General features: G+C 36.7%; 1 protein-coding gene across 4 annotated transcripts in view; it reads left to right on the top strand.

Moving 5' to 3' along the window:
* Positions 1 to 17,968, top strand: part of TAB3 (TGF-beta activated kinase 1 (MAP3K7) binding protein 3) — a 64,329-nt gene extending 46,361 nt beyond the window's left edge. For all 4 annotated transcript variants that reach the window (XM_081124984.1, XM_081124983.1, XM_081124985.1 and 1 more), the window contains 3 exons: positions 477 to 560; positions 8,134 to 8,235; positions 13,995 to 17,968. In XM_081124984.1, coding sequence (XP_080981110.1) covers positions 477 to 560; positions 8,134 to 8,235; positions 13,995 to 14,137 — 329 coding nt within the window. In that variant the 3' untranslated portion in view covers positions 14,138 to 17,968. The remainder of the gene's footprint in view (positions 1 to 476; positions 561 to 8,133; positions 8,236 to 13,994) is intronic.
* Positions 17,969 to 18,632: the final 664 nt, after the last annotated feature.

Genomic DNA, 18,632 nt, shown 5'->3' on the forward strand with positions numbered 1-18,632 from the left:
TAGGAATCTATGAGCTGCCCATCTCATAACACCTGAAAAATCTTTTAAAATTTATATATTTGGGTTCTTTGACAGTTTAATTTATAATAGATTAAATTTTAAGGTAAATTAAATCTTCATTTTGTTCATTAAAATCAAAACAGTTCAGCCATCCTTTCATTTCTCTCCTTCACTGACCTCCCTAAATGCGCCAAATGCTTAATCCTGCCTAAAGAGACTAGCTTTACTGTTAGAAAAATATTCCTTTGTATGAACACTGTAGATACACACTGGTGTGTTAGTCTGCTTGGGTCTTTTCTCACAATGATACAGAAAACAATTTCAGGGGGAAGAGAGTAGGATAATATAATGAGTTTTGAAACCCTGGAAAACAGTTTCCCTTCTTACATGTTTTATTTCCGTATTTTCCTTAACAAAATATTGAAATAACAGGAGAAAGAACTCTAAATGACCCGGTGATTTTATTTTATTTATAGGAAACTTTGATCCAAAAGCCATGAATAATTTTTATGACAACATAGCACCTGGCCCAGTGGTACCACCCAAGCCATCTAAAAAAGGTGAGTAGTGCCTGGCTTAGTGGTTGAGCATCGACCTGTGATCCAGATCTAGGTTGATTCTGGGTCAGGGCCATGTCCCAGTTGTAGGCTCCATCCCCAGCAGGGGGCATGCAGGAGGCAGCCAATCACTGACTCTCTCTCATCATTGATCTTTCTATCTCTCTCCCTCTCCCTTCCTCTCTCTCTAAAATTAATAAAAACATTTTTTTTTAAAAAGGTCAATAGGGAAATACCAAAAACATCATACAATAAATATAAATTTTTTGGTAGTTCACATTTATAGGTGAAGAAATTTCCACTAGAGATATTCATTAACTTGTTCAACATAAAAAAGTTAGCATATTGATGTTATTGTGGCAATAGTAAAACATCCCCAAACTTTAAAATTAACTCCTAGAATTACTGTCAAACGTAATTAAATGGGATATGTAGTTTAAATAAAAATAAATAAGGAAATAAATATATCTTGATTGATTGAAGGGAGAGGAAGAGAGAAACATCAATGACGAATCATTGATCAGCTGCCTCCTACTGGAGATCGAGCCCGAAACCCGGGCATGTGCCCTGACCGGGAATCAAACTGCAATCTTCTGGATCCTAGGTCAACGCTCAACTGCTGAGCCACGCCTGGGCATATAATTTATTTTTTTACGCTGAAGCTGTATTATATAGTTAAAATTTACCCAGCACTGTAAAAACTATAATCCTAAAAAATAATTCTTGCAAAATAATGAGAATTATAAAGGTCTTGTGTTAGAATGGAAAGTTTGATCTGTAGTAGAGCTAAGATTATGTGACAGGCCATAAAAGAATCCTTGTGTGCCCAACAGGGGAGCATAACAGTTAGATCCTATATAAATCCACGATTTAGGGAAATCACTTTTGAATAATTGTTAAATCATTCTCATGTAATATTAAAGGTATCAAATCTCTTTTCCTTACTTTTATGTACCAGATGTTTAACTGGCATTTCAGTTATCTTAAAAAATTAATTTGAATTAAATTTAAATGAGTCATTAAGTTTAACCTTTTTCTGCCCCAATCTTATGAATAACCCATGTTATTTTATAAATATAATTCTCAAGACTGAACTAAAGTATGCATTTCAGATTTTTTTTTTTTAATTGATTTCAAAGAGAGGAAGGGAGAGGGATAGAGAGATAGAAACATCAATGACGAGAGAGTCATTGACTGGCTGCCTCCTGCACACCCCCTGCTGGGGATCGAGCCCAAAACCCAGGCATGTGCCCTGACCAGGAATCGAACCTCAATATCCTGGATCATAGGTCGATGCTCAACTGTTGAACCACACCAGCCAGACTGCATTTCAGATCTTAATCCTTAAGGCTTTAAGCAACTCAAAATAGATTGATCATGAAGACATATACAATAGTGGAGAATGTCTTGGAGGGGATCAATGGGGGGAAAAAGGGGACATCTGTAATACTTTCAACAACAACAAAATTACCTAAGGGTGTAACATTTAAAAATCTCATTAGAATTATTATTAATCAGGGAGTGTGTAAATGTTACCTGACCTAAATTACTTAAATTTTGGTTGAATAACTTTCAGTGTACTTTAAAGCTCAGTACAGAGTTTTGTGTTTCATTTATAGGTTACAAGACAGTACCTGTTGTTCCTTTTATTGTTTAATACTATCATGGATGTTTCATCTAAAAATGGCACAAAGAAGAATCTTAGTGGATGACTACCCAGTACCAGATTTGGTGCTGTGGCAACATTATATACAGCTTCAAGTTGAAAGTCACTGGGTTATATATCACTGATCGCTTTAACCATTTGGATTAGTAATATATGAGTCTGTATTTTTTTGCCTGAATAGGTCTACTAAGGAAACATTACTCACTGGTAATCCAACAGATAAACTTAATTGATTCAAGGGCTGCCATGGAGCAATCACCCTATTTAAGGGAGTACGTTAGAAAATTGTGATCTGGGCCCTGGCCAGTGTGGCTCAGTTGGTTTGGCGTCGTTCCATGCGCATGTCCAGTTTGCAGGCTCAATCCCTGGTAGGGCGCATGCAGGAGGCAGCTGATCTATGTTTCCCTCTATCTCCCTTCTCCCTCCCTCTTTTTCTCTACAAAAAGAAAGAAAAAAACCCCAACTTCAATAAAATAAAATCTTAAAAAAAGTTGAACAAGGACGAAGTTGGTAAGAAATGGTGCATGGACAGTATGTCTGCCTTGAGCCACCTCATTAGCATAAACTTTCAGGTATGGTCTGAGGGTCCCACCATAAATAACAAGGACACTTCTATCACTTGGTAAACTTCAAGATTTTAGAGGTTATCTCCCAGGAGCTGGGGACAAAGCTAGACCCCTCTTTGGGCAACGTCAAATTCTTGAGTACACAATGGTTAAAGCAGTGTTTAGAAGGAAATTTATAGCTTTTAATGCTAGTACAAGAAGATCTGAAATCAGTGACCTAACATTCCACCTTAAGAAACTAAAAACTAGAAGGGAAGATAACAAAGCCAAAAGTTTGATCTCTGAAAGACGAAAATCAATATGCTCTAAAGTCAACTGATTATGAACATTTTTATGTCAAACTCAACACCTAAGAGGAAACTGACACATTCATTGAAAAATGTAACCTACAAAACTGAAAACAAGATGAAAATAGGAAATATTCATAGCTTTACATCTATAAAAATGGAATCTGTTTAAAAAAATTTTTCCACAAAGAAAACTCCAGACACTTAAGGAAGAGATAATACTAGTCTTACACAAACTCTGAGAAAATAGAGGAAAAAGTAAAGCTTCCCCATAACCTGGTAAAGACATTACCTACCCACCACTCCCAAAAGAAAACAAAATTATAGATTAATACCACTCATGGATGTAAAAGAAAAAATTCTTCATAAAGTATTTACAATGTATAAAAAAGATGATACATCATGACCAAGTTGGATTTAATGCAATATTAAAGTAAAGGGAAAAAGCCCATGATCCTTGCACTAGATGCAGCTAACTAAAAAACATCTGACATTTTTAGCAGTGATTGCAGATGACATAATTATTTGAAAAGAAAATCTAAGGGTACTGAAAAACAACTGTTAAAACTAATAAGGGAATTTAACAAGGTCTTGGGATATAAGTTCAGTATACAGAAACCATTTTTATCTATTTTATTTTCCAATGGTTTGCTAATACATATTCACAGTACCATCAAAAAACATGACCCATGAGTAAATTTAACCAGAGATATGTACATTGGAAACTATAAAACATTGCCAAAAGAAAATTAAAGACCTAAGTAGAGTAATATAACATTATTTCATGATTAAATCAGTATTGTTAAGGCTACGTATTCTTCCCATGGTGATTCATAGGTATAATGCAATACCAATTGTAATTCCACTAGGCTTTTCCTTTTTTGGGGGGTAGAAATTAATAAACTGATTCTGAAATTTATGTGGAAATGCAGAGGACTTAGAATATTAAAAACGATCTCAAAAAAGAGCAAAGTTGGAAGTATTATGCTAACCAAATTTAGGACTTACTATAAAGCTATTCTCACATAGGGATAAAAAAAATAACTGCAACAGAATAGAGAACCCAGGTGCAGACCCTCACTTACACTGCCATTTGTCTCTTTGACAAAAGCACCAAAGCAACCAATGGAGAAAGGAAAGTCTTCTCAATAATCAGTGCTGGAAGGACTGGATACCCTTGTGGCGGGGGGGGATTTTGATCCTTATACTATACATAAAAATTTGAGATAGGTCATATACACCTCACTGTAAGAGCTAAACTATAAAGCTTCTAGAACATAGAATATCTTTGCAACTTAGATGTAGAGAAAGATTTTTGGACAGGACACAGAAAGCAATGGAAAAAAATTGGTAAGTTAGCCTTTATTGAAGCCTCCTGCTCATTAAGAGACACTACACTAAGAAAGTGAAAAAGGGTTGCCCTGGCTGGTGTGGTTCAGTGGTTAGTGTTGCGCGCCCCCCCCCCCCCCGAAAGGTCGCAGGTTCAATTCCCTGTCAAGGGCATGTACCTGGGTTGCAGGTTCACTCCCAACCCCCAATCGAGGCTCATGCAGGAGGCAACCAGTCCATGTCTCTCTCACATTGATGTTTCTCTGTCTCCAAAAGAGCAATGGAAAAAAATATCCTCATGTGAGGATTAACAAAACAAAACAAAAAAGTGAAAAGGCAAGCCACAGATTTGGAGAAAACATCTATTGGGTAAAGAACTGGCATCAAGAATATATAAAGAACTTCTATGACAATAATAACCCAATAAAAAAGAGGGCAAAACATTTGAGCAGACACTTCACAAAAGAATGTATATAAATGGCCAAAAAGCACATGAAAATGTTCAACTTGAGTAGGCATTAGGGAAATGCAAATTAAAATATTGAGATACCACCTCACCCACCAGAATGACTTAAAATCCCAAATTTTGGAAAACAGTTCAGCCATTTCTTGTAAAACCATTCACCTGCTCTAGAACCCGTCAATAATCCCATCTAAAGATTTAGCCAACAGAATCTAAAGCATATGTCTACAAATGATTTGTTTTTTAGAAGATTCATACCATTCTTATTCACAATAACTCCAAACTAGAAATAGCTCAAGTGTCCACCAAACTGTGAATGGACAGACAAATTGATATAGGCGTACCAAATAATACTCAACAAAAAAACTGAATTACTGATACAGGAATCTCAACAACATAATGCTGAATGAAAGAGATAAAATACGAAAGAATATATACTACATGATTCTGTTTATATGAAATTCTAGCTAGAACAAGCTAAATTAATTTATGGTAAAAAATGTATGTGTCAGAACTGTGGTTGTCTCTGGAAGCTGAGGTTGGGGCATAACTGAGAAAGGTATGGATTGATTTTCTGGGCTGATGGTAGTGTTCTAAATCTTGGTAGGAATTTGAATTATCCAGGTGCGTTTGTTAAAACTCCTCAAATGGTACACTTAAGGTTTCTGTATTTCACTGTATACATTTTACCTCAAAAATTCACAAAGAAATAAGGAACATTTCTTAGAAGTAAGGAGCCCATATACTCAGAGTTTTCTAGCAATGGTGATAGAATTTTTGCAGATGTCATTTGGCCTCTGTCTTTGAGACCCACACCATGTATTTGAGGTAGGAGGTTCTTGTTTGGTATATGTCTCAGCTGGGAATTGTGCAGGAATTGCATTAATATTCCATTAATATCTAGCTTCATCTAGCTCTCCTACAAGTACCTTTATACTAAAAAGGCTCTTTTCCATAGAACTTTTAATTCTAACAAAATTTGCTACAATTGATAGTGGATAGTCCTTTAGAGTTAGTTGTAATGCGATTCCAATGACAGTCTCTTAAATATGCAGCTGGATTTTGTAGATAGATGCTTGATGCTACAAAGACATGACTCCTACCCCAAGCAGCTTATACTCTACATACACTGTTTTAATAAAAAGTATACTAGAAAGCCCTCTAAAAATATCTTTACTATAAACAGATCTCTGCATTAGAAATCTAATTGAACTTTATATAATATATACTGTGCGTGAGAGTATAAAATGATGCTGTTATATACACCCTCTAGTTTTTAAACTTTTCACCTTTTTCTATTAAAATTTATAAATAGAATTTGATTAAATTCTGTAGTTCTTTAGGAAGCCTTTTCATGACAGATTTATAAAAGCTATTCGATTTTTTGCTATAAAGTCAAATTTGTTTTCTTTTAAACACAGATTCTCTCTTTTATTTTAAATATATTTTTTTAAATTTCAGAGAGAGAGGAAGGGAGGGGGAGACAGAAACATCAATGACGGGAGAGTCATTGATTTGCTGCCTCCTGCATGTCCCCTGCCTGGGACTGAGCCCTAAACCTGGGCATGTGCCCTGCCCGGGAATCGAACCTCGATCTCCTGGATCTTAGGTCAATGCTCAACTGCCAAGCCATGCCGGCAGGGTCAGATTCTCTCTCTCAACTAAATTGGCCTTTTATGTTTACCTAGTTTGATGCAAATCATCTTGCGTACCACTTCAATTTAAAAAGCAAGTAAAATGTAAATAACGGTTAGAATAAATGTCTTGGGGTTATTACAGTTACATACTAGAAATCCAAATGGAATATAGACATTTTCCATCTGATTATCTGAATAATAAGTGTGATAATTAAGGAGAGAGAATGAAAGATAGAAAGGGAGACAAATTTGCACTGGATATTGTAGTTAAACAGTACAGTGTGCATGTAAGCTCCTGTGCTGATTCAGAAAGCCCCGCTACCCCCACCCTGTCATTGGTAACTCATAGTGGTGAGAGCACTGACCTTGGTGTCCCATCAGTTGAGTGCTGTTCCTGGTTGTCTTGGCCACCTGACCTTGTTCTAATCCAGTTTGTGCACCAGAGGTGATCAGTGCTGTAAAATACACAAGCTAAGTAAAGGTCAGTAAGAAGGAGGCATGGGATGCTATAAATGCTTTACAAATCTAAGAAGTAGAACTTTACCTTAGTCTTTGGAGCCTAAGGAGAAAATTTACTCTGCTTTTGTTTACTCTGACAATGGAGTGCTTTAGTGCCTAAGCATCACACTGAGGATTCTGGAGCATTGATTTTCCAAAGGTGGGCTGTACTAGGGGAACTGCTTATAGGCTAAGAACTGATTAGAAAATGCAGGATATTTTTTTGGTTCTTAAATTTCTTGTTTGTACTTACTACAAAGGACTACTTACTAATAAACTATAAATTAATAGACAGTATTCTAGCAAGAAATTGGGATGTCTGCAGTCCATTATTGGAAAGTATCTGCTGGGCTTTTGTACAGGTAGGTAATTGGAATTTATGAAATGACTGGGGAGCATGTATTGTCAGTACATAGGATTATTTTGAATTGGTTCTGATTTTTTAAGTACTGCTATTCCTGTTCCTTAATTATACAATGCTGTAGTTTAATGTTATTATTTTTTAATATATCTTTATTGATTTCAGAGAGAGGAAGGGAGAGAGAGAGATGGAAACATCAATGATGAGAGAGTCGTTGACTGGCTGCCTCCTGCACACACCCCACTGGGGATGGAGCCCGCAACCCAGGCATGTGCCCTGACTGGGTATCAAACCACGATCTCCCGGATCCTAGGTTGGTGCTCAACCACATAGTCACGCTAGCTGGGCTGTTATTATAATGGGTTCTTTGGTTAGCCTTAAATGGGCAGTTTGCTTTCAACCCATAATTTTCTAATAACTATTGCTTAATCAGGGAATTGCTAAAATATACTATCCCAGATTTTGCTTTCACTTTGACATTTCATTCCTGAGTTTGTACCCCGAACCCACTAGAAAGTGGGCAGTAGTAAAATAGGGCACGTGTCCCATGCAGTTAGAAAGGATGAAAGAGTCCTAAGAGCCACGACTCTGTATAGGCTGTAAAAGTAGCATTAAACATGGCACTTGCCCTCAAAGGGGACTTACGGGAATATGAGGTAGCAGAAGGATAACACTTAACTTGCATGCCCTGTGAAAATTTCTGAGCCTGACCATTCTTCTAAATGACTGGCTTGATCCCTTCTAACTGGCTTCACTTTTTCTCATGCAGATTCATTAGACCCCTGCACAGTTGAGAGGAAAGCCCGAAGAATTAGCGTGACCTCCAAAGTACAGGCAGACGTCCATGACACCCAGGCAGCAGCTGCAAATGGTTTGTACTTGTGTGTCTAGAGTTTGTGCAAAATGCCCAAAGACATGTAGAGCTATCATAAGTAAAGACTCACTTTTTTTTTTTTCATTTAAAAAAAATTACTCTCTACTGAGTTTCTAAGGCTGTGCTGTCCAACAGAAATGTTAGCCACATAATTTAAAATATTCTAGTAAACACATTTAGAAAGTAAACAAGTAAAATTAATATATATTTAAATCTAGTATATACAAGGTGTTATTTCAATATGAAATCAGTATAAATTGTGAGACATTTTACATCAAGATTTTTTTTTTTTTTTTAAATCCTCACCGAGGACAAGTTTTTTACTGATTTGGGGGGGGGGGGGGGGGGGACATCGATGTGAGAGAGGAACATCGGTCACCTGCCTCCCATACGGGCCCTGAACAGGGATCAAACCCACGACCTTTCGGTGCACGAGACCATGCTCCAACCAACAGCCATACCATCAGGGCTACCTTTTTTATTTTATACTAAATCTTCCAAATCTGGTGTATATTTTACACTTATAGAGCATCTCAATTTAGGGCAGCCACATTTCAAGTGGCCACCACTTTGGACACAGTACTCTAAGATAATAGTATCTAGAAAGCAAAGCCAAGTAAATAAAACTTAAAATCTCTGGACTTTATAACTTTTCACTGAACTTTTATAATGTTTCTTGAAATTTATCCTGTGATTCAGTGAAAATAAGGTTTCTAAAAATATTGTACATGTTTAGGTTTGTATTAGTATTCTACTTGATATTTCTTTTTTTTTTTTGTATACAAGGCTTAAAAAAAAATTTTTTTTTAATGTTTATTGTTGAGACCATTACAGATGTTCTCTTTAACCCCACTGATCCCCTCCCCAGACCAATGTCCGCATCCATACCAATAAACATACAAGTTCCCTGATTAATCTCTCCCACCCACACCCCCCTCCCCACCTTCCCACCTTCCCTCTGAGATCCCTTAGTTTGTTCCAAGATTCTATGTCTCTGGATCCACTTTGTTCATCAGTTTGTTTATTACATTCCACATATAAGTGAGATCGTTTGATACTTGTCTTTCTCTGACTGGCTTATTTCACTTAGCATAATACCCCCCATAGGGGTGCATAAGTTCTTTACAATTGGTGTTTGGGGTTCCTTAGGATATATTCCTAGAAGTGTGATCACAGGGTCAAATGGCAGGTCAATTTTTAATCTTTTGAGGAAACTCCATACTGCTTTCCATAGTGGCTGCACCAGTCTGCATTCCCACCAGCAGTGTACTAGGATGCCCTTTTCTCTACACCCTCGCCAGCACTTGTAGTTCGTTGACTTGTTTGTTGATGGTAGCCATTCTGACAGGGGTGAAGTGATACCTCATTGTGGTTTTAATTTGCATCTCTCTGATGATTAGCCACATTGAGTATTTTTTCATATGTCTCTTAGCCATTTGTATGTCCTCTTTGGAAGTGTCTATTTAGGTCCTTTGCCCATTTTTTAATTGGATTGTCTTTCTTTTGTTAAATTGTATAAGTTCCTTATATATTTTGGATATTAACCCTTTATCCGATGTGTCGTTGGCAAATATGTTCTCCCATACAGTGGGCTCCCTTTTCGTTTTGTTAATGATTTCTTTTGCTGTGCAGAAGCTTTTTATTTTGATGCAGTCCCATTTGTTTATTTTCTCCTTAGTTTCTCTTGCCCTAGGAGATGTATCAGCAAACATATCGCTATGAGAGATGTCTGAGATTTTACTGCCTGTTTTCCTTTAGGATTTTTATGGTTTCATGCCTTAACAGTTAAGTCTTTTATCCATTTTGTGTATGGTGTAAGTTGGTGGTCTAGTTTCATCTAGTTTCATTTTTTTGCATGTATTTGTCCAATTTTTCCAACACAATTTATTGAAGACTGTCTTTACTCCATTGTATGTTCTTGCCTCCTTTATCAAATATTAATTGACCATAATGGCATGGGTCAATTTCTGGGTTCTCTGTTCTGTTACACTGATCGATATGTCTGTTCTTGTGCCAGTACCAGGCCGTTTTGATTACAGTGGCTTTGTAGTATATAACTTGATATCTGGTGTTGTGATCCCTCCAACTTTGTTCTTTTCTCAGGATTGCCTTGGCTATTCGGGGTGTTTTTTGGTTCCATATAAATTTTTAAAGTGTTTTTTCTACATCTGTGAAATATGCTGTTGGTATTTTAATACGGATTGCATTGAATTTATAGATTGCTTTGGGTAGTATGGATGTTTTAATGATGTTAATTCTTCCAATCCATGAACATGGTATATTTTTCCATTTGTTTATATCTCCCTCTATTTCTTTTTGTTTTAGTGTCCTGTAGCTTTCTGAATAAAGATCTTTTACAAAAAAACTTTGGTTAAGTTTATTCCTAGGTATCTTAATTTTTTAGTTGCAGTGGTACATGGGATTGTTTTTTTAGTTTCTGTTTCTGAGAGTTCATTATTGGTGTATAAGAATGACATCAATTTCTGGATGTTAATTTTATATCCTGCAACCTTGCTTAATTTATTTATTAAATCTAGTAGTTGTCTGGTGGAGGCTTTAGGATTCTCTATGTACAATATGTCATCTGCAAAGAACGACGGTTTTATTTCCTTCTTTCCAATTTGGATGCCTTTTATGTTTTCTTCTTGTCTGATCGCTGTGGCTAGGACTTCCAGTACTGTATTGAATAAGAGTGGTGACAGTGGACACCCCTGTCTTGTTCCTGTTCTTAGGGGAAATGGTTTTAGTTTTTGCCCATTGAGTATGATGTTGGCTGTAGGTTTGTCATATATGGCCTTCATTATGTTGAGATATGATGCCTCTATTCCCACTTTGCTGAGAGTTTTTATCAAAAATGGGTGTTGGATTTTATCAAATGCTTTTTCTATATCTATTGATATGATCATGTGATTTTTATCTTTCAATTTGTTTATGTGATGTATCATGTTTATTGATTTGCGAATATTGTACCAGCTTTGCATCCCTGGAATAAATCCCACTTGGTCATGTTATATGATCTTTTTAATATATTGCTGGATCCGATTTGCTAATATTTTGTTGAGGATTTTAGCATCTAACAATTTAAACACTACTTCCTTATAATGAAATGAGCAGTGTCTTTTTTTTTTTTTAGGACCAACAATATTTCTAAATTAGGTGTCTTTTGAATATATTTGTTGAGATGTTACTTCAGAGTGCTTTATTTTTCCCAAATAGTTAGGGTATTGAAGGGCAGCAAATATGCCACCCCAAAATATGCCTCTGGCATTAGGATTATTTTGAGAAACTGCAGGTGCAAGAGAAGCTCTGAAAACAGAAGTTACCCTTTTGTAAGGGACATTTACATTTATAAAGGTAATCTTCATTTGCAAGAGTCCAGTGACTAAATCTTAAGGGAATTTTAGCAATTGAGAAAGGCAACTACTTAAATCTACATAACAGACCTTACCCTTGTGACTTTGCCATTCGGTCATTACCTTTCACAACTGGCCTCCCCCACCCCCAACATCTTCTTTTGTCTTTTGCTGGAGGTGTTATTTAAGGTGGTGGCTTGGGTCATTTGGGGGAGTTGCTCAGTTTTCCTAGGTGTCTCCCCTGTATACAGGAGGTATACATGTTAGTGAGCTTCTGTTTGTCTTTCTCTAACTTCCTAATCTATCTTTTATTACAGAAGGGTCTCAGCTAAGAACTCAGAAAGGTAGAGGGGAAAATGTTTCCTCTTTTACAGTACTGAACAGGGAAGCAAATCCCCAGGTAGCCTGGATTAGTTAGGTTCATGTAGTTTAGAGAAAAGAGGAATTTGAAAAACCTTTTCATATTAAACATTTGCACTGCTACAGTCTAAAATTGAAGGCTACATTTGTAGTTAGCATAAAAAGATGTGACAGTCACATCTTAAATTTTAACAGTTCAGTTTTCAGGGCATTTTGTTCTTTTAAAAGGTCAAGATTACTATAGGAGAGAGGATCTTTTCTAAAAATGAATGGCATGTAGAACATTTTTCCTCTAACAGAAAGCTTTGACAGTGTGCTTAATGTGCTTTTTATTCCTCCATGAGACCAAAAAAAAAAAAAAAGACTATTAAAAGGTGGTAATCACAGGTAAAAGCAACAGTTGAGGCTAGAGAAACAAGCCCATCTCCTTTTTACAGATAGGAAGAGGCTAGAGAACCCAGTGGTTTTCTCTTCTGTTGTGAGGCTATAAGATCACCTCCTGATTAAAGCCTGAGCCTTAAGTTTGTGGTAAGGTCCAGAGTCTAACACTCAGTTCTCTGCCTCTTGGAGAACGTTCAGATGAGCATTAAAGACAAATTGGTAAACCACCGTCAGCTCATTAACTTCCAACGGAACATATGCTTAACCCCAAATGGTAACTGATTAAAACTTCCAGATCTCAGTTTCTTTTGTTACCTGCTTAGGAAGGCTCCTTACCTTAGGTCATATGTCATCTCCAGTTCATAGTGAGGAATTTCCAGTGTTTTATGGTGGATTTTCACAGCCTCCTGACCTTGCTCCAGATTCCAGGGGAATTCAGTCTGGAGATCTTTAGCCTCTAGTTGCTGGTAGGGACTGTTCCTAAAAGGCAGGATTTACAAATTAACTGTAGAAGCACAAAGCCAGAGAATGAGGACCTAGGAAGAGTATAAGTTAAGTTTCAAGGTGTGGTTTTTCTTTGGTCTTAATTTTTTTTTAAGAGAGGGAAGGAGAGAGAGGGAGAAAAAGAAACATCGATTTGTTGTTCCAATTATTTATGCATTCATTGGTTGATTCTTGTATGTCCCCTGATGGGGGATTGAACACACAACCTTGGCGTATGGGGACGATGCTCTAACTAAACAACCCAGCCAGGGCCTAGTTTTGAGGTGTTTTTTTTTAATATATCTTTATTGATTTCAGAGAGAGGAAAGGAGAGGGAGAAGCATCAATGATGAGAGAGTCATTGATCGAGCCCACAACTCGGGCATGTGCCCTGACCGGGAATCGAACCCGGATCGCCTGTATCCTAGGTCGATGTTCAACCGCTGAGCCACGCCCGGCCGGGCCTGGTTTTGAGGTTTTAAAAAAAATATCCCAAGGACTAACATAAGGTTGCCGGCATTTTATATTGCTAGGTATAGACATTTAAAAAAATTAATAGGTAGGGAAGCATCAGAATAAAAGATAATTGTTTATAGTGAATGAATTTAGCTTTATGAAAATCTAACTGTAGGGTCTTTATCTTTCTCTTTTTACCATTTTGGGGAAAACTTTGTTATGAACTCTTACTGCCATGTATGAACCATTATTATTAAACGTGCATATTGTGAAAATGAAGGTCTCCTGGAAGAAGGCACACATTTAATCAGATGTTTAATGTCGTGTGGCTAGTATAAGAGGGAGTCCCAGAGGGCTGAAGATGGCAGGAGGTGGCAGAATTAATTTGAACATGCTATGTAGCACCTCACTTTTCATTTGGCTGGAATAACTACCCACTCTCTGTGGATAATGAGCTGGGAAGGTAATCTGTGCTGGACTTCTATCGTACAACAAAACAGTAAATCATTTAGAACAAAGTAGAATATATATCAGAAACTTCCTGTTTGGTTGTGCATTTCTAGTAGCTGTGTATACATTACTAATGTGAAAGCCAAAGCCAATTAGTAAAGTAGGAAGCTCCCTCCCTTTTTTTTTTGTTTTTTGGGTAGTTTTTAATTTCAGTTTGGATTATACTTGGGAAAAAGTCAATCTCTTTTCTTTCTCCGTCCTCACTTCCCTCAGAGCGTCTACCTGGCTCCAAACACAATCCTCACACACAACCCCGAGATGAAGACTATGAAGGGGCGCCATGGAATTGTGACAGCTGCACCTTTCTGAACCACCCAGCACTAAATCGCTGTGAGCAGTGCGAGATGCCCCGGTAAACCTGAGTTCAGAAGAGTCTGCACCAAGTTGACAGTGAAACGGAGTGACCATTAGAAGAGAAGGAAGTGCGGGGGTCTCCACCTGTCCAGCCTTTCCATTTCAGATTACATAGGGGGAGGAGGGATGGCACTGTAGCTGCCGGTGCTCACTACAGGAAACATGGGGAGGGGTTTTTTCTCTTTCTTAACTCATTATAGAGTGAGACAGAAAGGGATACTTGAAACTGGGAAAGGATTTATTCCTGAAAGAATGTACACAGAGAAGCCAAGAGCTCTTCTGTGGAATCCCAATTGTTCAAGTTACTGCTGAGTGGCCCTTATTTTATAAACTAGAACTTCGAATCATAGTGTGACATGTTACAGTTTATGCAGGCAAACTGTGAATCCCCAGAGCAGACTTACCTGGTCAAAGCTCTGGAAAACCAAGGCTTCCCATGCTTTTTCCTGTTGCTTCCTACTGAAGAGAAGGACAGGAAAAAGCACTCAGAATATGATTGGGAGGGTGGGGGCAATAATAAGGGTATTTGTAATTGCTGCTTTTTTTCAGGGGCAATTTCCAACACACAAACAAGATGTTTTAAAATGTGATTTGCATTAGTCAGGAATTAAGCATATTGTGCCCTTTGTCAAAAGTACAATCAGAAGTGATGAGATCCCTTTTGCTTGTGCAATGATTCATCAAGGTATATCAACACTGGTAACTAAGACCTAATTGCGCCACATAATAGATATATTTTTTAAGTTACTGCATGCTTTTATTAGGTCATTGGTTTTAAAAATAAACAAGTCCTTACAAAGTATGATTTTATGAATGACCTTCTCGTAAATCTGTGCTTTGCCAGTAGCACAGTGAATGTATGCCAAATGTAAACCCATTCCAGAATCCATTTGGAAATCTTGGGCTCAGCTGTGGTTCTACAAGAAATACTTGCAATGCGTAGGGCCTTTTTTGCCCCCTCCTTTCAGTTTTGTGAGGAATTCATGATGTTTACAGCACAGATAATACTTTGTGCCATAATCCTAACTTAGGTTAAAAAAAAATATTAGTTCGATAAATATTTATTTGCACATACATTAATGAACCCAGTGAGGGAAATTGCAGTTGGTCAGCATCATAAAGTTGCACGCTGCATTACGTGGGGAGGGCGAGAGGGCTGGTCAAGAAATGTGATTAAGAGCAAGGTGAGTACAGAGGACTTCAAAACTAAGAACGTCTCAGATTTAACATCCTGTACTCAGAAATAACACTGACTTTGTTCCAGGTAGCTCAGGTGATACTGAAGCACTCTTTATTTATGAAACTAGAACTTTAGGGTGTGCGTAACTGAAGAGAGAGAAAATCGTGATTCACTAGAATGCACCACTGGAAAATTATTAGTAAGACATTTAATTAAGGACTACCATCGTGGAGAATTGGATTTTGGAATCTTCCCCTTATTTGGGTAAATATAACAGCAGTAAAATCGGTAGGCTTTCTAATCCTTAAGGATTTTTCCTGAGGTTATAACTTTAGGAATATCCACACGCACCCCCCCACACACACACTTCGAGCTGTTGTATTCTAATTTGGCAGTGATCTCTGGCAGACCTGGAAAAATAAGCTGCACTTACTAGCATAATGAAACCAAAGGCATAACAACTCATCATAGTTTTCCATCAAAATCATACTTTCACACTCTACAAAGCGTGGCTATGTAATTACACTGATAAAACATCTCATACAACAACTGTGGCAAAACTGTGAAAATAATGGTGAGAAAGCAGATGGACTTAAAAGCATTGACCTGAAAACAGCATTCTTTAAAGGCTTTTGTAACACTGGTAATCTGTCAGTCTCCAATAACAGTCTATCAGTCCTGTTTTGTAATATGCCATTGCCTTTGCCTTTGTATGGTTACATATCTCTTTAGTGATGGTGGACCCCACTTGGTATTTAGTAACAGTTTAGGGGGAAATATATGTACTGCTTGGTGTTCTAGCTAAAGGTTTCCCAGTATTCTTAGTGATATGCTCAAGTGGCAGCAACTAACTTAGCCGTTGTCAGTTGAGAATGAAAGTAGCATGTATGGAAACAGTTTGATGCTTTATTAAAGCCATGTAGATGACTTTGAAACGATTGCATGAGCATCCATCCAGGTTACTAAGCTGCTATCATACAGTAGATGCATGGTTCCAGTCCTTTGGTGATATATCTAGTCAGTCATTGTTTTCACCTGCCAGGGAAAAGGAGAAACCAGTCTATCTGATAGGTGTAGACAGTGGGGTATGAGGCATCAGATTGATTTTAAGGAAGTTCTTTTGTATGTGTTCATTTCTGATTGCGCACAAGTTTCATACACCAACATAGGCTGTATTCAGTTTTTGAAATAAGCAAAATCATGACACCGATAAATTTGATACATTTAACTGTCCCATATATCCACTACTTCTTGCCTGTGACCAGTTTGGACAAGAATTCAGGCAACTTTCAAGGTAAAGGATCTCCTTCGGTATGTACAGACAGTCGGCATATAAATGGCAAGATACAAAATGGACGGTGTCCGCTTGCTGAGGGGTGCCTATGCTCTTTGGATCAATTGGTGCACTTCTTTCTATTAAAAAGGTTTTTTTTCTTAACACAGACCTAACTACACATTTTAAATATTTCACTGTTTTGTAAACTTGGTTTTTAGAAAGCACATTTACCATTTTGTTACAGTGCATGGCCCCTAAATTTTGGAGTAGGTCTTAAAGGTTTATAGAGGTAATAGAGGAGCCACAAACTTTCTAAGCATTGTAAAAATGGTTTAAATTGATAATGACCTTGTTTGGAAGAGGGTAGAGGCAGGGAGTTTTAAAGAAACAAAGAAATGCATTGTAAAAAAGTAGTTTTTAGAGCAGATTAACGATGGTGGGGAAAGTGTTGCTAATTTGTTTATTTCCCTGAAAGAAATGGGATGTGTGATGAGCAGTTTAATAATTTTTAAGGAGCTGGTCTCAATTTCAGTACTTTAATTATTTCCTTCAATTTTGTCATTGCTTTGTCCCAGTTATCTAGGGTTCGTATTCAACTTTCTGTGGCAACTCAAGTTTTATAGGATTTTAAAAGGTAATTGTAATGTCTGACAGTATAAACAAAAAGAATATAAGGTATAGGGAGATTGCTCTTTGAAAATATCAACAATATATCCTGGAATGTGAAGATGTCCCTTTATAGTTAAAATTGATTTCTCTTAATACTGTAGTCATTGTTCAGACTTTGAATGAGTTCATGTTACAGTGTGTCTGTATATCTGTAGAGAAGGAAAAATGATAATTGAAATGTTACTTTAAAAATTAAAAAATTGGGCACTGTCTGTGTTGCACCACTACTGTATCTTTCTGAAAGAATTAACAGTATTTTCTTATTAAAGTTAATTCTGATGATGTTTTCACATTGAGCAGAAACGCATTTTTTCCTACATTATGTGCAACCCCAAGTACTTAAAACAAGTAGGTTTTGCATGGCATGGGCATTCAGAGATTAATAGAATGGCTCAGTTTTCATTTTTAAAGCCATGAAAAGTTACTTTGATACTGAACAATTATGAATTCTTACAATGATACCCAGTGTCCATGTTTCCCTACTGTAAAAGAATTGATCAGTTCCTTTATTAAAACAGCAAGAACTTATTAAATCTTGTAAATACCATGTCTCTTAGATTTCTGTGTATGCTGTGAATCAAATTATTTTGGAGTGAAATTGTACAAAGGCATTTTAAAAGGCTATGCATGCATTGTACCTCCAAACAGTACATATTCGGAAAGTCAATGATTCCTGCAAAATAAATTAATAAACTAAAAGTAAACATTACATTCTGCATCTTTTCTGTGTAGTTAGAAATTACTTACGGTATCAAACTTATCCTAGTTCCACACTTACATGCTGTCTCAGAAACCTATTCTTTGATCACATTTCTCTTCTATTAAGAACATGTAGTAGTGTTAAGTTTGAGGTATTAAGTGTACATTACTCTAATTTTAAAATTGGTATATATAAGTATATGTAAGTAAATATAAAGTATTTAAAGTAAATATAAGTATATATAAGTAAATTTTATATAAAAGTTGGAATGTTAGGAACTTACATTATTTATTCCACTTCAGTATTACTTACAAAAGATAGTAATTTTCTTTTTTTATCTTTATATCATTTGTAGCTAGTTTTTCAAAGACAAATAATCACAGAAGCCCTGAACCTCATTTTGCTAGGGTCTAGAGTCAACCTTTCCAGCTTTTGCACAGAAATCACCACAAATGAATTATAGTAGATAGGCTTCCCAGTGATTAAAAATATGTATTTAAAGTCAAAATAATTTCTACTACATTTTTTACATAAAACATGTCAAACACAGGCAAGTACAGAAGAATCATATAATGACCCCTCATTTACTCATTACTCAACTTCCAAAATTATCCATATCTAAGCAATCTTATTTTATCTGTATTCTCATCCACCGCCCTGATTATTTTGAAA

Source organism: Miniopterus schreibersii (assembly GCF_964146895.1).
Source record: "Miniopterus schreibersii genome assembly, chromosome: X".
NCBI classification, from domain to species: Eukaryota; Metazoa; Chordata; class Mammalia; order Chiroptera; family Miniopteridae; genus Miniopterus; species Miniopterus schreibersii.